At 42.4% G+C, this 20,281-nt stretch overlaps 1 protein-coding gene across 1 annotated transcript in view; it reads left to right on the top strand.

The window, feature by feature from the left end:
- The window catches only part of RAMP2 (receptor activity modifying protein 2), a 39,123-nt gene extending 20,246 nt beyond the window's left edge, over window positions 1-18,877 (top strand). Inside the window, exons 2-5 of the mRNA XM_053454215.1 lie at window positions 12,144-12,218; window positions 16,508-16,610; window positions 18,263-18,600; window positions 18,856-18,877. Coding sequence (XP_053310190.1) covers window positions 12,144-12,218; window positions 16,508-16,610; window positions 18,263-18,518 — 434 coding nt within the window. The 3' untranslated portion in view covers window positions 18,519-18,600; window positions 18,856-18,877. The remainder of the gene's footprint in view (window positions 1-12,143; window positions 12,219-16,507; window positions 16,611-18,262; window positions 18,601-18,855) is intronic.
- The last annotated feature ends 1,404 nt before the right edge of the window (window positions 18,878-20,281 follow it).

Genomic DNA, 20,281 nt, shown 5'->3' with positions numbered 1-20,281 from the left:
CCTATTTAAGGCTCCCTTCTGTCACAGGGTGTCTGGAACTCTTTTACCAGCGTTTAGGCTGTGTGTGTCTCAGACATACACTGCCTAAACACAATGCTGCCTGTGCACAATGTAATGCATTGGCAGTATTTTTATGTCTTTGAAGAGACAAGACCCAGCAGGCATACATGTTTACGTACGTATGTATAAGTGCATACATGTTTATGTATGTATGTGTAAGTGTAGAGCTGCCCTTTACCATCACTATATCACCATCATTACAATTAATTCCCATCTTCCACAATCATTATCCCCCAACCACCTTTTACATAACTTCCATCTGCATCATCATATTCATTCCCACCATCAAAAACGCAGGAGGCTCCTCCTCCATAGACCCCATCCTGTGCCCCCCTACCCCCTCCTCCTACTCCTAAGTCCCCTATCCTCTGGTAGGGTTGAATAGGGGCCATACAAACACTTTAGCGGGGAATAGAGTATAGGTGGATGTAAAGGGCCATATACACCAGGTCCTTTAATTAACCCCCAATGCCACCATGCGTAAGGTGGGGGAAGAGGGGGCAATTTCCCCCTCTGGATTTTTCCATTTATTTTTTTAAATAGTTTTTTTTTATTTACTTGAATGTAATGGGAAAAAAGCACTCGCAAGTCATCTTGCAATCCTCCGGGGTTGGGAGGTGAAGTTTGCGTGTTTGAACAAAAAGTCTAAAATGCGTTTAAAGTTGCAGCCAACTTGCAGATTGCTGAATTTTCTGAACTTGCATGCACTCATATCTCCTGCATGCAGGTGTGTTTTTTTTTTTGCTAGTGTGAGTTGGTTTAGTAAGTTGGTTTGTAAGTGAAGTGAAACTCATGCAAGTTTGACAACCAACACTTTAATTTTTGCAAGAATCTCAGGGTCACACATTGTGGTGATGATCATATTTTTAAAAAGTAAAATCTTAGTATTCCAAGTAGTGCTTTTCTTACTGGTATATCTATGTGTGAATTCTTGCTTAATTATAGGTTGCTTGTTTCAGAATATATTTATTATTAGAACCATTTGGGTACCACTCTTAGTGTCTTGCTACAATGTAATGCATATGATGGACAATTGTAGGGTTAATCTTTAAACAGTATCAGACAATGTATGAATTTCTCAAGGAAGCAGATATCCAACAATAAAACGTTTTTAATATACTCATGGATTCATTGCTGTTTCTGTTTTTTTCCTTAAATTTATTTTATATATCACACAGGGCAAAGGGGGATAATACGAAACACCTTGATAATTTGCAGAATGTTACATGCCTCTGTGTATAGGTAGGGATGTTTGTACAAGAACTAATTCTTTTCATATGTGATCTTCAGAGGTTTCTGCAATCCATATTTTGAGTTTGTTATCCCCTTGTGGGACAGACCTTCCTTTGTTCTGTTACAGAGGCAATCATATGAGGATGGACTAAAAGGCCTGCAGAAAACCTTAAATAGTTTCCTTCTGTATGCTCTAACTCCAAAATACACTATATAGACAAAAGTATTGGGACACCTTACCATTACACTAACAGGGGCTTTTTATGACATTTCATTCTAAATACATAGACATTAATATGTAGTTGGTCCCTATAACAGCTTGAACCCCCTCAGTCAGATAATCATAAGGACTGGATAGGGGTATAAGTTGAAGAGTAGAACTATCATCAGCCACCTCCTCTACATGGATGACACTAGCTGTATGCCAAGAGCGAACAAGACATCGGCTCACTGATCCACCTGATACAGATTTATAGTGAAGACGTTGGGATGTCATTCGGACTATGCAGTCGAATTGTAATAAAGGGAAGGAAGGTACTTAAAACCGATGGGGTGAAAGTGCCAGCAGGCCACCAAGCAAACATACAGAACAGCTACAAGTACCTTGTTGTCGAACAGTCACATGGGAACCACAATGAGGAGGCAAGAAAGGCAGCAACATCCAAGTACCATCAAAGGACAAGGCAGAGTCTGAAGAGCCAGTTCAATGGGAAGAACAAGATCCATGCCATCAACACATATGCCCTACCCATCATCAGATACCCTGCCGGCATAGTGAGCTTGCCAATGGAGGACACAGAGTCGGCCAACGTGAAGACATGGAAGCTACTCACTGTACGCAATGTACAAAGGTTTCCACCTAGTCCAACATTCTCAGACTGCACACCAGCCGGCCGCTGTCCTGGATGAAACCAAGATCATCTGGGAGTACATCAGTAAGGTGACACCCAAATATGAGCTGCTGAGAGAATGCCTGAACCAGCAACAGGCATGCAAGGAAGATCAAGTGGGATGTACTCAAAGACAATGGCATAATGGCAGCACAAGAGCAGGCAATAAGCACCAGATCCATAGAGGCAGGCATCTACTGCACCAGGCAGGACCCAAGGTGCAAGCTATGTAGAAAGGCTTCTGAGACAGTCCAACACATAGTGTGGGGGGGTATAAGATGTTTGCAGGAACAGCGTACACTGAACAGCACAGTGTAGGCTAAACCCTCCTAAGTCCAAAAGAGAGATTCTATGGTGGAGCACCGGAATGTCATGTAATGCCGGCGCTCCTTCATTAAAGCATCGCTGACAGTGCCGGCAGCAGTGGGGGTTGTCTGCATCGTGCAGACGTCCACCGGCTGCCAGAGAGGAGGATCCAGGTCCCCTGGAGCGCTGCGGGGGAACTGGATCCTAACCCTGCTGCAAATGAAAAAGAAAAAAAACACACCTGCCCGGCGCCCAGAACTGCACGCGCAGTGGTATTAAAAAGTGCGGCCTATAATAGGGTCAGTACGGTACCCAGTGGTGTCTAGTTTTCAAAGCTATATGATTTTGTGGGTTAAATTGAATTGGCCAGCTTAAAGGATGTCTCAAATAACACATGGGGTAGGATGACCTATTTGAAAAGTGCATACCTCCCAAATGTGGCCTTAACACTCCAACAAACCCATGCTTAGGGAGTGTCACTGTACTCAGGAGATGTTGCTGAACTAAGGTTACCAGATTTTTTTTTTAAAATTGGCAAATGGTAAAAAACCATTTTATAAGCATATTTTCTTCAAACTGTATATGCAGTGTATTTGGTATGTGGTTATGAAGTGATTGTATAATATATATGTTATTTCTCACATTTTGGCCATGAGATAAATAAAAAAAAAATACTAATTTTTTGGCCAGGGCTGGTCTGGTGCTGAGGATTTTTGGCCTTTTTATGGAAATAGACAGAATCTTAACTCCTCTGAATCCATGCGTACTGGATAAAGAGAACATCAGTGCTCGGCAGATAATATAGGATAGAATCTTATGTGATGGAATTGGGAGTACATCCGTACACTAACAAAAAAAAAAATCATTATACACGGGATGTCTGAAGCCACAATTTAGTGCCACTAATCCTTTTTAATAAGAATGAAATAGAATAAATAACATAAAAGCTTTACTTTTGCTCTCACTGATTTCTGGGCCTAGAATGTTTTTTCCTCTGAAGTGACAAAAGAATTCAAGAGGGCCAAGAAACAGATGACCAAATACACACAACCAGGACAGGCTTTGCCACACTGGCACCCAAACACACACACACCAGGACAGGCTCTGCCACACCAACACTCAAACAGACACACCAGGACAGACTCTGCCACACTGACACCCACATCCGGATGGGCTAAGCTACAACAATAATAAAAAAAAAGTTTTTTCCACCTTTTGTGTTTTTGCCCCTTGTGTATACCCCCCAGCCAGCACTATGTGTATTTATGCCCCCAGCCTGCCCAGCAGTATGGGGGATGTATATCTCACTAATTGGTTCCCACATTTGGACAGATTGTTTTTTTAAGAAAGAGCTGTGTTGTCTAGTGGGGAGGTTGAGTATGTTGCCTGTCACAGAGGAAACCCTCTTGCTTTGAACACTGGTGAGTGGGCTTGAAAGCAGCTGCTGGGCTACTAAGGAGAAAGATAACACCTTTCTGGTCCCAATGATTTAGAGGGTCAGTAGTAGGGAGTAGTGGCAGCTCATTAAGATAAGTTGTAACATTTCAGAGACACTAATATGACTTGGGGGGGCTTGGTTGGTACCCACCAAAGTTTCAAAGGCCTCTGCCCAAATGGCTGCTGCTCCAGTGGATCAAGTGCTGCTACTCTGCATGGCTGCAAGGGATTGAGAATAGGACATGTGTGCAGCACTACTGCCACTGCTGCTGGGAATTTCCTTTCCAACGCCTGCATCTGTTTGCTTAGCAGGCCCCTTTTATGCTGCATCTCACGAACACTATGGACAAGCATTTCCCTTCAAGTTTTAAAATTATGGGTTAATGGCAACTTGCCATTAACCCTTGGTTATCAGCCTTGTGATCAGAATTTCAACTTCCAAGTGTAATCTGTCAGCCAGAAAAACCTCATTGTATTCCAGGAAGTCATGCATTTTTCTGGATCAGAAAGATGTAAGTAGGTGGATGACCTTGCTCAAAGTGGCAGTGCTCTGGCTTAAATTCTGGATCACATCCCTAAAGGACCGTCACCACCTGCACCATTAATGCCCATTCCCCTCTGCCCAGCCACCCTGCTGGTGCTCTAGGATCTCCATCATGTCCAAGATGGAGTTCCAGTGGGTGATTATGTCCTGACGTAGAAGGTGCTAGGGTAGACGTGTATTCTCCTGCTCCTCCCTCAGCAGCTGGCTTGCCTTCATGCTGTGATGAACGTGCCTGACAATCTTACAGCAATTCTCAGTCAGTTTCGACAGTCTACACTCCCCATCAATTGGAATAGCTGCCTTTACCACCAGATGTGGCACATGTACCTTGCAACCCACAAATCCCCCATTGCTAACTGCGTTCACCATGTTTGCTACCCTGTTAGTCACCATCAGTCTCATTTCTACTGCTGTGCCCAATGCACAAGCATCTTCCGAAGAGCTACCAAAAAATGAGCTAATGTCTGCCGCTCATCCAAAACTTCAGCATGGAGTAGAAAGGATCTACAACCCTAACACACTTCTACCCCAGTTTTGCCCCTATTGTAACCCCATGTGGCTACATTAGCTACCGTGGCATTGTCCTTCAAAAGTTTTGGTAGCCACCTGTGATTTAGTGGCGCTCTATGTCATTTAACAATGACACACAGGACAGATAAAGAGAGACCACTATGGTCCTGCTAAAGATAATGTAACAGGGGAAGTGGGGAGCAAGGGCCTCTGAAGCTGCCTGAAGGGCTCTCCCTCAATCATGAAGAAGGAAGCACCTTTGACAGTGAACCATCAAAGCAGTCGTATTAGTATTTTTGATTGCTGCTTTGACATGCCCTTTTAATTTAAAGCCCTAAAAGGTTTTAGGGTAGGCTGGTGAAGTGGATGTCCCTGTCCCATATATCTCACTTAGGTAAGGCTAAGGCCTCGCCGTTTGCTCTGGCTGCTGCTGGTGGTGGTTGTAGGGCTGCTGTTTGATGCCATTGCAGTGGTACTAGTGTTTGTTTTTTTCCATGACTGTATTAGTGATGATTGGGATGGTAGTGGTATTGGTCCCAATGAATAAAGGGAATCCAGTGGCATAGGTACACTGCAGCTTCTTCAGAGTGGAAAGAGCAACACATCTAACAGAGAAACTACTGGAAGATGTGTCACTTGTACTCTGGCTCATAATCTGAATCTAGGCTATCTTCCTCTTAAACATTGTCGATGACCATATCCTCTTCCACTTGCGCACAAGGAGGAGTAAGGCCTACTCCTGCTGCAAGAGTACACTTTCCCTCTTCTTCCTCACTCCTGGACCAAAAAGCAATCTTCTGCTGTCTGCACATTTTTGTTCTGGGGAGTACTGAGACTGTTTATAGTAGTAGTGGCACCAGTGGCAGTTGTGGCTGCACTTGTAATGGCTTTATTCTGTGCTTCACCATAGGATAACTTTACAAGTAAATGCCATTGCAGTGGTACTAGTGTTTGTTTTTTTCCATGACTGTATTAGTGATGATTGGGATGGTAGTGGTATTGGTCCCAATGAATAAAGGGAATCCAGTGGCATAGGTACACTGCAGCTTCTTCAGAGTGGAAAGAGCAACACATCTAACAGAGAAACTACTGGAAGATGTGTCATAGGTACACTGCAGCTTCTTCAGAGTGGAAAGAGCAACACATCTAACAGAGAAACTACTGGAAGATGTGTCACTTGTACTCTGGCTCATAATCTGAATCTAGGCTATCTTCCTCTTAAACATTGTCGATGACCATATCCTCTTCCACTTGCGCACAAGGAGGAGTAAGGCCTACTCCTGCTGCAAGAGTACACTTTCCCTCTTCTTCCTCACTCCTGGACCAAAAAGCAATCTTCTGCTGTCTGCACATTTTTGTTCTGGGGAGTACTGAGACTGTTTATAGTAGTAGTGGCACCAGTGGCAGTTGTGGCTGCACTTGTAATGGCTTTATTCTGTGCTTCACCATAGGATAACTTTACAAGTAATCATTGCCTTTGTTACCAGCACACAACCCCTCCATAAGTCCTTGGTAGTAACTAAAATCGCGCCTTACTTTGGTAGGCGGGATGGACAAGATTTTAGCATTACTAGAGTGAGAATATGCATGCAGCTTGTAATTGTAGTAATTCTGGCTTCAAGAAAGAAGGCTTTAGCCTACTTAGGATTGGTATACCAGGGGTCACATTTTGAGAAAGGATAAAACATTGTTTTGAATTGATGTGTTGTGCAAATAATTACTATTTGTGGGAAATCTCTAGGTATTCAATTATACGGTCTCAGAACAAAAGAAACAACTTCAAAGAAGCAACTTAAAACAATGTCTTAATATTACCTTTTTTAGATACCTTTGAAATGTTGACAATATTAGAAATGTTGACAAAGGATCACTTTGGGTTTTTGAGAGTGTGGAGAGCACAGCTTGGCGGTAAGGCTTTTATATGTAAAAAGATCACTCAAGTTAACCTTTTGAAGTTCACCTCTCCCCTTTATTTAATATTTACAACTGGAAGCTTGATTTTGAATGGTACTGTAGGTGAGTGTTTGGGCTCCAGTGATGGTCAATCATTGTGTTTTAACCCCTTAAGGATCAGAGCTATTCTTGTGAAATAATAATTAAAAAGTCCAACAAAATTATTTATCTGTTTTTCTTGGTCTCACCTATAAAAACAACATATGACCAATGCAAATGAGAAAAAAGAGACAAAAAATCTTTAGGTATTGCTCCTGATTTTGTAAACAAATACCTTCAAATGCTGGGATTTTTATTTATTTTGTTAGTAAAAAGGTTAAGTAGGAAAGATGTGCATTGCTGTTGGGCTGTGATGGAGACCCGTCCTCGGACTGAGTAGTTTTGCCATAGAGATCTTCCTTACCACTGAAAGCTCAATTGCTCAAGGGATTAACCCTTCATATTCCCCCAAACCCTAGCCGAGACAGCAGATATTTATACACAATACATGACAGCATTAAGGGTATAATCCCATCTACCAACTACCAGACACCCCAGTGCCTCCATATAGTTCTATGGCTGTTGTCCTCCGCAGGGGGGGCGGCATGGATGAGTGACGGGGCACTTACAGTGCCGTCTCCTTCAACAGGGATTTGTAAGGAAGACACGGGAGGAGGATCTTCAGGCGTGACTTCACATGTCACTTCCCAGGTGCCTATAAAACCTCCGAGCACCCTTATGGCAGTGCTGATATTTTGAGACGTTCTATCTGGTCCAGTGTGTCCCTAGTTCTGTGCTCCTATCCCTACTGTGACCCTTTTGGATATTGCTTGCTACCTGTAACCTGACCATGGATTGTTCCCTGACCCTGCCTATTGATCGCTGCCTGGACCTGACTACGGATTGTTCTTTGACCCTGCCTATTGATTGCTGCCTGGACCTGAACACGGATTGTTCTTTGACCCTGCCTATTAATTGCTGCCTGGACCTGACCACGGATTGTTCTCTGACCTTGCTTTGGATTGCTGCCTGCATAGACCTTGGTTTGCCTACTGACTTCCTCTCAGTTCACTCTGTTACTTGGGACTCTCTCTCTAGACGCCCCTGCATATTGGACTCCTCCCTCACTTGCACCCCAGGTACCTCACGGTACCTGACAATGGCCAGCAATGCCCACACGACAGAGAGCCATTGTTTTGAGGTGATCCCGAGGGAACGCTGTCAATCCGGGGTTACCAAAGGAGAGTTCAGGGTCCGAAGATGTTCTGGTCCAAAAAGCAGCGTGATCCGACCTCAGGACCCTGAGTGGCAGTGTTGGAAACTTCCTGGGAATAATCTGCGTGGTAGCCAGGCCAGAGTTCCATAGCTGCAGCTGGGTAAACCTTGGTCCCGAAGATTGGTAATAAAACCAGGGTTCCCAAACGAGCTCCCTCTCTGTAACCACCACCGAGTGTTGCACACCACAAGCTGAATGTAACCTCAAAAGAGTGACGTGGTGGTACAAAGGATGTCCGTACCGACGCAGTTCCAATTGTTGGAGGGCATCGCTGCGGTTCCTAGCCGCCGTACAATTCCATTAATTTTTGGCTCTTCATGGCTATATTGCTTTCTAAGGATCTTAATCAATGGGACTGCATTTTAACCCAAACTAAACTCTCACGCAATTTTAAGCCTTCTCTGGGCACCATTAATGAGGCACCTGTGTGGCAAGAGGGTCTGCTCAACCCTAAGGTTTGGTTAGAACCTGCAAATATGAGCAGCACAAAAATACCTTACCAGGACAGGTTAAAGGAACTTAACCTATATAGCCTGGAAGAAAGACGTGACAGGGGGATATGATAGAAACATTTAAATACTTAAAGGGGATCAACAAGATAAAGGAAGAGAGTTTATTTAAAAAGAGAAATACTACCACAACAAGAGGACATAGTCATAAGCTAGAGGGGCAAAGGTTTAATGGTAACATCAGGAAATATTACTTTACGGAAAGGGTAGTGGACGCATGGAATAGCCTTCCAGCAGAAGTGGTAGATGTTAATACAGTAAAGACATTTAAGAATGCATGGGATAGGCATATGGCCAAGCTATATATAGGATAATGGCAGGCACTAAGGAAAGTACTCAAAGGTTGGGCAGACTGGATGGGCCTAATGGTTCTTATCTGCCATCACTTTCTATGTTTCTATATACAAATTAGGAGAGTGCACAACCTAAAAAGCATACAATTCTAATATTGTCCTGAGTTTAGGAACATTCAATGCTTCAAAAGTATTTTTGCAAGTTATAGGGCAAAAAGTACAAGTAGTATATTCAGGGGCGTACCTAGAGTATTTGGCACCCGGGGCGGATCCTGTATGTGGCACCCCCCCCACACACACACACTTTAAAACTACCTGGCCGAAACTGAATATGACCCCCCCCCACACACACCATAAAAAAATCTAACACTTTTATTTAAAGTAAGTAACACACCAAAATAGGACAAAACAATTAAATAACAATATATATATATATATATATATAATTGTTAACAGCAATCACATTCCTATCATGCCCAGGCATACCCAGATTCCAGGAGGCACTCGCAGACTTGGCATGATAGGAGTATGATTGCCCTATCTACCCCTTCTCGCTCCCTTCTGCACCAAATCTACCCCTTCTCACTCCCGTCTCCCTATCTACCCCTCCTAACTATCTACCCTTTCCCTCTTTGAAGTTCACTTACCTTTCAGGAGTCCTGCAGTGGGGGTGCAAGGCCTCTGTCTCCCAGCTCTGCCACTGTATGGAACAGTATAGAGTGATGGGAGTTATGATGTACTTTAGAGCATAATTATATAATGAAAAATACATTGGAAATGGTACAGCATAACACCCATCACTCTCACACACTTACCAATCAGCATTTACCAATCCACACATACCAATCCACACGCATACTAATCCACACACACATACCAATCCACACACATACCAATCCACACATATACTAATCCACACACATGCCAATCCACACACATATACTAATCCACACACATACCAATTCACACATACCAATCCACACACACACAGGGAGATCCTTGAACCGGCTTAAAATCACTCAAGGGAGCCGGTGGTCTGTTAAAGACCTCCGATACTGCTCCCTTGCGAGCCTGCTCCTCCAGCGGCGGATATTACTGTCCGTCTCTGGAGGGGTGCCGGGTGCCGGCAAGTTGGCACCCCCCTGATGAGCGGCACCCGGTGCGGACCGCCCCCGCTAGGTACGCTACTGAGTATATTGTTATTTTTCATTTTTCACATTTTTCAAAATTAGCAATAGTGACATTGTAACCCTGATATCTGCCATAATCCCCGAATCACCCCCACAAGTACCTGTAGACTACCCAGAGTATTCATCTTGAGTTATTTTAAAACTTTTTAACATCCAAAAGTTGCCAAAGATTTTTTCCCCAGACATTGCAATTTAGGAATACATTTACCAATAATTTAGGGAGTTACCAAGAAACAACATCCCAATATGTGTTCTGCAATATCTGCTGAGTACAGTGATGACACTAATGAATTGGTTTGATGGGTGTTTTGGGGGCTAAAAAGCCACATTTGGGAGGTGCACATTTTATAATTTGGAATTGTGACGTCTGGTCAGCCTTTTCATCTGGTTATCCCATGTACTATTTGGAACATCTTTGAAATCGGCTAATTTAAAACAAACCATATATTTTTGAAAATTAGACACCTTGGGGTATTTCAAATGGTAATATTTTAACACTTTCCATGCACTAATTTTAGAACCAGCCAGGGCCGTGCTGAGGTGGACTATTTGATCTATAGTTCACATGGAGTAAGTAAAAGAGAGGTGTGGCTTAGTGAATGAGGGGACAAAGGGACTCTGGGGATGGTTACGGGGGGAGAGGACCTCTCAAAGTCACGGTAGGGTCAGAAAGAGGGAAGACTGCAAATAGTTTTTTTTGGAGGGAGTGATTGCTTGCTGGGGAGCGTGGAGCGCGGCCCAAAGAAATGCTTGCCTCGGGTCCAATTTTTTTCAATATTTTAAAAAAAGGTTTTTGTTACAAAGATTAGAAGTTTTTGCCCCTATACTTAATGTATTTAATGTACATTATTGTTACCAGTGTTTCCAGTTATATATTATTGCACTTGCACATAAATAATCTCTAATTTAAACTAGTTTCTTTTTTACAAGATTTTTTTCCTTTCTTTTTTGTGTGGGGGGGTAGTGGGGGCAGAGGAGAAGTCCGCAAAGGGCGCCTGAACACCTAAAGCCAGCCCTGGCCGCGTATATACCTCCTCTCCACCACAATACCAGACTTTCTGTCACAATCATACTTGGGAACTCTCAGGGGTTTACCCTGAGTCTCAGAGTTTTTGTCCCTATCTCAGGGTAAGGGGCAGATACTCAGATGTCACACTATCCAATATATACTTTTTCCTATTCTACGCTGCTATGATCATATGTAAGACTCCCGATTAGTGCTTTTGCCCCCACTACGTTATGGTTGATATCCCTGCTTGAATATAGGCGACTCAAGTAAGTATCTTTAAATAATGACAAACAATGACAAGTCAAGGTTTTCATGTAGACAGTATTAGAGCCATTTCAATATCAACGGCATCAGGATGGTGTACAGTTTTTGCTAAAAAACATCAAGAGCAGTAGTTTTAAACTTACAGCAAACCAAAACCCCTCCTTTCAGTAACGGCAAAACTACAACAACTACTCCTTGTTTATCTTACCTGCAGATTTTGAATAATCTGTTTTAGGTTGTGCCTGTATTATAAGGGTTAAGAAGAAGCCAAGAAAAATACCGAAGCATTCATGAATATAGTTTGTTTTATGAGTCAGGAGAACCTATAATCAGTTATTATAGTGTGTATGTTATTAACTGATATTTTATTATTTTTTATAAAAAAGAATTAATCAGGCAAGACAATGAAACAATTACTGGTATATTATAAACTGCAGTTAATTTATATGCACCCTTAATGAACTATTAACAATAGGAGTGGAGGTCTGGATCGGATTTTTTTCCTTCTGTCCCTTAACACTTTATTCTGCGTACATTATCTGTTTCGATTTATTAACTTTGGAGGCAGTTTACAAAATTTAGATTATTTTAGCATTACAACAATGTAGCCTTATGTAGAAAATCCAGTTATATTGCTGGGATTATTAAGCAAACATAAAAATGTGTGCTAATTATGATCTGTTTCCACAGCTTCCTGCTCAGTGACAGCGCAGAACATCACTATTTCTCCACTTAACGAATTCTATGACTATCCAGCAAATTTAAGTGAGTAAAGCAATTACTGTCTGCTACAATGTGTTCATTAACAACTGTTCTATATGCTTATGATGGGTCACAATTGCACAAAGCAAGGCAAAGAAGCTACTTTTATGCCAAAATGGCCTTGTCTAAGATATACCTACAAAGAGGTTTATTCTTAAAAGAAAGCATTAGTGGGATAAGCATAAAAGAAAGCATTAGTGGGATAATTTGCATGAAAGTTGTGGTTTTAACGTTCTCACTTCATTTATTCTGAAGAGCCAACATTTACATACTCATTAATTCCATTAATCACACATACTTCACACATTAATCACAAAAACCTTCCCCACCCCCTTACCTGAACTGCAGATCTCCCACTCGCAGACTTCTGCAGGGGCCCGGCTGTGCAAGCAACTTCTCTGGCCCCGCCCCCAGAGGAAGGAGGGGGGAGGTAGAGTTATGTGAGGACTTTGCTAGCTTCCTGTTCTCCTGCTGCTAGTGGCAGAGACGCTGCTCGCGACCAAAGCACAGTAAGCAGCACGGCCCCAGCAGAATGAGGTCTGATTAGAAGACAACCTCGATTATAAGACGAGGGGTATTTTTCAGAGCATTTGCTCTGGAAAAAACCTCGTCTTATAATCGAGCAAATACGGTATATATAAATAAGATGTCAAAATACCAGAGTATTGCAGTATGCAATGATACCTTTTTTTTTAATTGGACTAACATAATACTTTAAAGACAAGCTTTCAAAAGTCTTCCTCTCTTCCTCAGGTATTGATTCAGACATGAGAAAGAGGGGAAAACTCTCAAAAGCTTTTCTTTATAGTTTACAAATGAGTGCAGAGAGAGAGCGACAGGCTGGAATATTGTGCCCCCTCAGCAATTTTTTTTTACTGCGACTGCCCACACACGCTGCCGTTACACATACCTGCCCATAAACACACATACACTGCCTTTACACACATACACATTCCTTACACACACCTGTCCATACACACACACAGCCTTTTCAGATGACTGCCCATAAACACACATACACTACCCTTACACGCGGCTGCCCACAAACGCTGCCTTTACAAACAGCTGCCCATAAACACACAATTATACACATACACTTCCCTCACACTCTTGGGAGCAATCAAGGCGATGGCGGTAGGGGGATTGTGTTGCTGAATACCTGAATTGAGGCATGTCAGCAACACCCATTACGCTTAGAAATGGATTGCTGATCACTTTCCAAGCCCTGTTTTTAGCCAGCCCCCATTTTTTTTGGGGGGAGGGCTTTCCTCTCAATATCCACGGCTAGCCTCCGGCTACAAAGCCGCCTATCGTACATGCATTGCATCGTGAGCACGTACATGTCTGGGCTTTGTTGTGAAGGGGTTAAATTTATTTGATAAACTACAAGAGGGTACTTTGTTTTCCCCAAGCCATACATATTACGCTATGTTCCCATAGTTTTTCCTCATTATAAAAACACATGCTTTACATGTCACGTTGTTTCTCCTTTCTGACTGAGGTCCTTTTCATTTACCTTGGCTAGGTCTTTATCCTAAATTACATAACTCCCTTGATTTGTCTTTAAAGTAAATATTCTTTGTGTATGTTTTCTAATAATGTGTTTTGCATCCTCAGCTGTTTGATTTGAGATTAAAGTCCCCCATAACTATAACCTCACCACATATTGACATTTTTAACAATTTCTTCAGCTAACATTCAGTTCTAACACTACCCAAACCATATTGAGGCTCTCCTCTTTACCTTTTATCTGATTAACCTTTAAGCTATTTTTAACATAAATATAGCATACATATAACATTCTTAAAAGTACTTATGGATATGCCTCACTTAATGGCCATCCATGCCATGTCTTTGTGTTAATTGGTGAGCTTGGTTGATGCCATGTTTGTCAAAAGAGTCTGTGCTGTGGAACCTGCTCCATAGTGTTCTTGCTTATGATAAGCTTATTATTCACCCCAGGGGGCACAAGCTCAGTTTAACTCTGTCCAGTTGGTGTTGCTTACAAACATTCAAATTCTATGTTTCTATGTTTTTATCTCCATTTCGATTTCTTCAGAACATGGGGGAGAGGAGCTATGTTGGCCTTCTTTCCTGATCTGAGCCTTGCAGAGGCTTTTGTCATGGTATTCCTCCTTCTTGTCACAGCCATATTTCTTTCTTAAGGATCTTAAGAGGAGGAGGCTACCAGTATAGGGGTGGAGGAGGCAGAAGGGTAAAGGTGGAAGTGGGTTGCTGTCTCTGCAGGGGTGGATCTTTTGCTTTCGTAGCAAGCAAGTGTAGCCTTGACTGAAGGGGGGTTCAACAGTACGGCAGCATCTGCATTCTGAAAGTGTCCATATTGAGATCACAGACCATCAGTTTAGAACCACCTTCGGTAACCTGCAGCTCTTCTGCTTTCCCCGGCACTTTGCTTGTTCTAAGTATAGGTCCCTTTATGTTTGATGTGACACAGGTTACGGTTGTGCTGAAGATTGTGTTGGTCTTGCAAGTCTGATGGGCAGTTTGTTGCCTCATTTGCGTCCTTCTTAGCTGTGTCTAAAATAGAAAATATGTAAATGAGGGAGCCCATGTGGCCAGGTAAGGAATGAAAGTATGACTGACAGTTTAAGTGATGACATTACAGTCATGAGATCATGGAATTAGCATCATGCAGAAGTTTATTTAGCTGCTTTTTTTCTTGAGCTTTTGTGCCATCAACAAAAGAACAATACTACTTTAAACAAGGGTAAATATAGTTACTGTACTGAGTTTGATGGGGTCTCTACAGGTGTAGGATGAATAAGAAATAAAGTACTTCCCGTTAAATATAATGTCTTATATGTTAACTTTAGACAGCAGAATATCGGTGATGAAAAAAGGAAAAGTCATTTGTTCACTGTAGCAGTTTAAGTACATATATGTGTCACAAAGAGGGGAGGTAAATATAACATTAAATACCGTATTTGCTTGATTATAAGACGACCCCCCAAAATCTGAATATTAACTTAGGAAAAAAAGAAGCCTGAATATAAGACGACCCTAAAGGAAAACATTTTTACCAGTAAATGTTAATTCATGTAAACTATTTTTTTAATAAAAGCTATGATTGAGAAAAATATTTTTTTTGTTTTTATTTCCTTGTATTTTCCAACCTGTCCGCCAGTTACGCACATCTGCCCCCAGGCTTGCCACACCAATATGGCACTGTGGCCCATGATATGCCTTTTAACCCTCTATATGCCACTGTGCCCCATGGTATGCCTTTTGACCCCCTATGTGCCACTCTGCCTCCAGAAATGCCTTATACCCCTATATCCCATTCTGGCATTTAGGGGGTTAAAATGCATATTATGGGGCAGAGTGGCATATAGGGAGGTATAAGGCATTCCAGGAGGCAGAGTGGCATTAAGGGAGTTAAAAGGCATTGTATAGAGCACTCTGCCTCCAGAAATGCCTTATACCCCTATATGCCACTCTGGCATTTAGGGAGTTAAAAGGCATATCAGCAGCCAGAGTGCTCTATTAAATGCCCCCTTAATGCCACTCTGCCTCCTGAAATGCCTTATACCTCCCTATATGCCACTCTGCCCCATAATATGCCTTTTAACCCCCTAAGTGCCAGAGTGGCATATAGGGGTATAAGGCATTCCAGAAATGCCCTATGTAATACACACACACTTACCGGTGCTTCCAATTTCCTGCTGTATTGCCGGGGCAGCGGGTTGACGTCTGCAGCCGGAAGGAGGTGGAGTTGGCAGCGGGGGTTTGTCTGCGTCCGTCGCGCATACCTTCCCCGGCTGTCAGAGATCAGAGTTCCCCGCACCGGTGCGGGGAACTCTGATCTCTGACAGTCAGGGAAGGATTTGCGCGGTGGACGCAGACAACCCCCGCTGCTAGCCACACCTCCTTCCGGCTGCAGCGGACGTTGTCTACGCGGATCGCGTAGATGTCAACCCGCTGTCCCGGCAATACAGCAGGAAGCACCGGTAAGTGTGTGTGGGGGGGGTGTTAAATGGGGTGGGGGGAGACAGGAAGATCCAGGTCCCCTGCAGTGGTGCGGGGAATCTGGATCTTAGTCTCATAATCAGACCTCTATTTGAGGTCTGATTAGAAGACGACCCCGATTAGAAGACGAGGGGTATTTTTCAGAGCATCTGAAAAAAACCTTGTCTTATAATCGAGCAAATACGGTACTACTTGGAAGGCCTATATCGCAAGTGTAAAAAGACTAAATATGTATGCTTTTAATGTTCCTATTCTTTAAAATGTTGCCTTTCAGGAAATATTTTACATTTTTGCTTCCCTCTTAGAAATAAAGTACCCTAGTTTTGCACAAGATTGTTGGGATCATTACTCCACAATGATGTCCAAACTTGAACCTGAGATGTTTTGTGAATGGCAGAAAATTAACAGGTAGTGTATCTTGTATTCATGTCTGTCCAGTTAAAAAGCATGTGTGCTGAGTATGGCTTGGCATTGACATTATTGAGGTGGCAAAATTATCTACAATATTCCATATAGGCTTAGATTCAGAAAGCTTTATTTGCCTGCACATTTACGAGTATAACGTTACTACATATATTAAAACAAGCTTTTGCACGTGTCTGACCAATGTGACCAATCTCTACCTTTGTTTTGTAACAAACTATGCAAAATACATCTACATGTGTTTAGTATTTATAGTTAAATATATACAGCACAGTTCTCATATATATATATATATATATATATATATATCGTATCGGCTCGATTATAGGCCGTACCCGATTATAGGCGCACCCTTAAAGTTTGGTGCTATTTTAAAGAAAAAAATATTTTTAGAGAAAAAATACACGAATGGAATGGTAAAGCAGTATTTTATCTAATGAGCAGGAATACATGTATTTTATCATTTTTGGTATCTATTATGCAGCATTGTCAGGATAGGTTATATACAAACAGAAATTTGGAAAGCCAATAGCATTTTAAGGTCCCCCACCTTAATTCATAATGCACCTTACTTATAGATACACCACTTTGCCACCCAGATATTCTTTATAACCCCTGATATGCCACTCTGCCCCCAGATATGCTTTATAACCACTGATATGCCACTCTGCCCCCCAGATATGCCACTCTGCCCTCTGATATACTTTATAACCCCTGATATGTCACTCTCTCCCCTAATGTGCTTTATAATCCCTGATATTCCACTCTGCCTCAGAAATGCTTTATAACCCCTGATATGCCACTCTGCCCCCAGATATGCCACTCTGCCCTCTGATATGCTTTATGCCACCCTGATATGCTGGTCTGCTCCCCTCCCCCAGACTTACCAATGCATCCCCAGACTCCACTGTCTCTAGCGGGGGCAGCCGGTGGACATCTGCGTGGTGCGCATAGACAACCTCTTCTTGCTTCTTCTGCTTCTTGCCACTTCCACCGGGCTTCTATGCTGATGCCCTGCCAGTGCCAGCCGGTGAACATCTTCTCGATGCGCTCAGACAGCCTTCACAGCTGCTGGCCACTAGTTCCACCGGTGCTCCTTTGACGGAGCACCGGAAGGTCATGTCACGCTGGTGCTCCGTCATAGAAGCCCGGTGGAAGTGCCGGCAGCAGCGAGGGTTGTCTGAATCGCGCAGACGCCCACCGGCTGCCAGAGAGGAGGATCAAGCTCATCTTCAGCGCTGCGGGGAATCTGTATCCTAAACCTAAATGATAAAGAAAAGGGAAAAAAAACACCTGCCCCAGGCGATACGAATTGCGCATCCCTTTGCTAAACCCCGATTATAGGACTTAAAGTGTGGGGGGGAGTGCGGCCTATAATCGGGCCAATACGGTGTGTATATATATATATATATATATATATATATATATCTATATATATATATACACATATAGCAATACATACACACACACAGAGTAAAAATCCACACTTTGAACAGTCCCACAGTTAAGTAATAAGTTATATTAGAAGTGTACTACATTTCAAAAAGTTCATCTTTACTTTTGGATACTAGTGTTGCATCTGATCAAGATTATAATTTATCCAATTTATACGTTTCCTTTTTTTGTTTTTTACACAGGCCTTACAGCTTTTTACGTTTTTGCTTGGAAGACCTTGCTGATGCCTTTAACTACACTTTTCCAAATGAGATTGCACATGAATACATTATGAAAGGACATAGGACTTATTTTGTAAATTGCACGCTTTTGTTTCAGGAACTTGTGGACCCTCCTGAACATGTTTTGTTTGCCTTAATTTTTGCTCCCATCAGCATCATTCCATTTTTGGTCACTCTTGTAGTTTGCAAGAGCATAACGAGCGAACCCCAAGCCTAGGTTTATGCTCATGACAGAATTAAGCACTGTAAAAATGTACACAATATTTTGCTAAATTAGCAGATGTCTTGGACATACTAAGGTTAAAATAGAAAAAGGCTCCAGGCACTCAAGGGTTCCATCAGGCAGATTTATTGAAGGAGAAGGACAACAACATTTCGTGAGGTCGAAACGTTGTTGTCCTTCTCCTTCAATAAATCTGCCTGATGGAACCCTTGAGTGCCTGGAGCCTTTTTCTATTTTGATTTACTGGGGAGCTGGCCCTTCCTGGCACAGCTAAGCACCTGAGTTCCTGTGGGGTGTGTGTGCAGATTCCTGACTCTGGTGACATACTAAGGTTAAAGTCATGGTTATTTTAAGGCTTACCCCAGCTGCATCTAGAAATATGAGATGCACAAAGCACTGTACTTAACTAGCACAGCAAGTACTTACCTCATTATCTGTCACTGGACTATAAAGGGTTTGAAGTTCCACATATCTACTAGATTTAATCTTGGTAAGCAATTGTATTCCCATGAATCGTCCTTGGATTAACATCTGCATGAAAGAAAATGTTTTAAAATATGTTTTAATCCAAAGTAACAGAACCTGACATTCACACAGTGAAAACAGAAATCTAAATAGTTCATAGAATTCCTTGTTTGCACTGTACACACTAAAATACAAAATACAAAAAAACTGCTGTTGTCTTGATGGTTGAGAGTCTGTGGAGGAGAAAGAAATTCTGAAAATCGGCAATGATTCACATGGATTCAAAGGATAACTGTGATTTGAGAACAATGTGGCATTTTTTTGTGTAATTTACAAAATATCTTTCTATGTAAATGTCTTTCTATGTAAAGATAAAATCATCCATGCAAATGGAAAAATATTGTTAATGTTCAGTACTGGAATTGTTTTTTTTATATTTACATTCAATTGTGTTTCACAAAATAAATGTTGTATTACAAATTGAAGGGACTTAGCTTAAGGGATCCAAACACCAACATCATACCCATCATTTTATACATACCCATAATGTAATAGTAGGGGCTCTAAATTACCCATCCCCAGGGTCATCTCAAGGTGGGTGTGGTGGTTGCATGACACCCATGCCCCCCCTAGTAACTGAGGTATCAAGCAGGGTCATGTAAAACAATACATGACCCCAGCATTAATAGCGTGGTAGCCTGCAGAGTGTGAGCTGCACAGAAGATAAGGCTCTGCATGTGCTAAGTAGCAGGGAGGTGCACCAGTTGCTGTTTGAACTGTTGGAAGAATAGGAGAGGAAGAGAGAGAGTGTTTGTGTTTGTATATGTATGTGTAAGTGTAAGTGCAGCGACAGATTAACCGTGGGAGCTGCCCTAGGCCTGATCTAGAGCAGCACCCCAAGTTGACAGTTGTCATTTCCCAACACTCTGTGTCTTAAAAGCACAAAATGTCTTGTAATGGATCCAGGGGAGGGCTGGCAGCCTAAGGCCTGGGGGGCAAAGTCAAGTGAAGTGGCTCCGCCCCCTCGCACTCACCTTTCACCCCTCACGCTGCTCCCATCACTATGCGGCCATCAGACTGCTGGCAAACTTATCTAAACGGCCGCTGGGTGCTGATGCCACCGGCCGGAGCTACTTTCATCCTTTTTTTTATTTATTTATTATGGCTTGCCATATTAAAAATAAATAAATAAAGTATTAAAGTAGCGCCGGCCAGCAGCATCAGCACCCAGCGGCCGTTTAGATTCGATTTCCAACAATCTGATGGCCGCATAGTGATGGGAGCAGCGTGAG

This window comes from Spea bombifrons, chromosome 13 (genome assembly GCF_027358695.1).
Source record: "Spea bombifrons isolate aSpeBom1 chromosome 13, aSpeBom1.2.pri, whole genome shotgun sequence".
Lineage (NCBI taxonomy): Eukaryota > Metazoa > Chordata > Amphibia > Anura > Pelobatidae > Spea > Spea bombifrons.
This window is presented reverse-complemented; position numbering and strand designations above follow the sequence as displayed.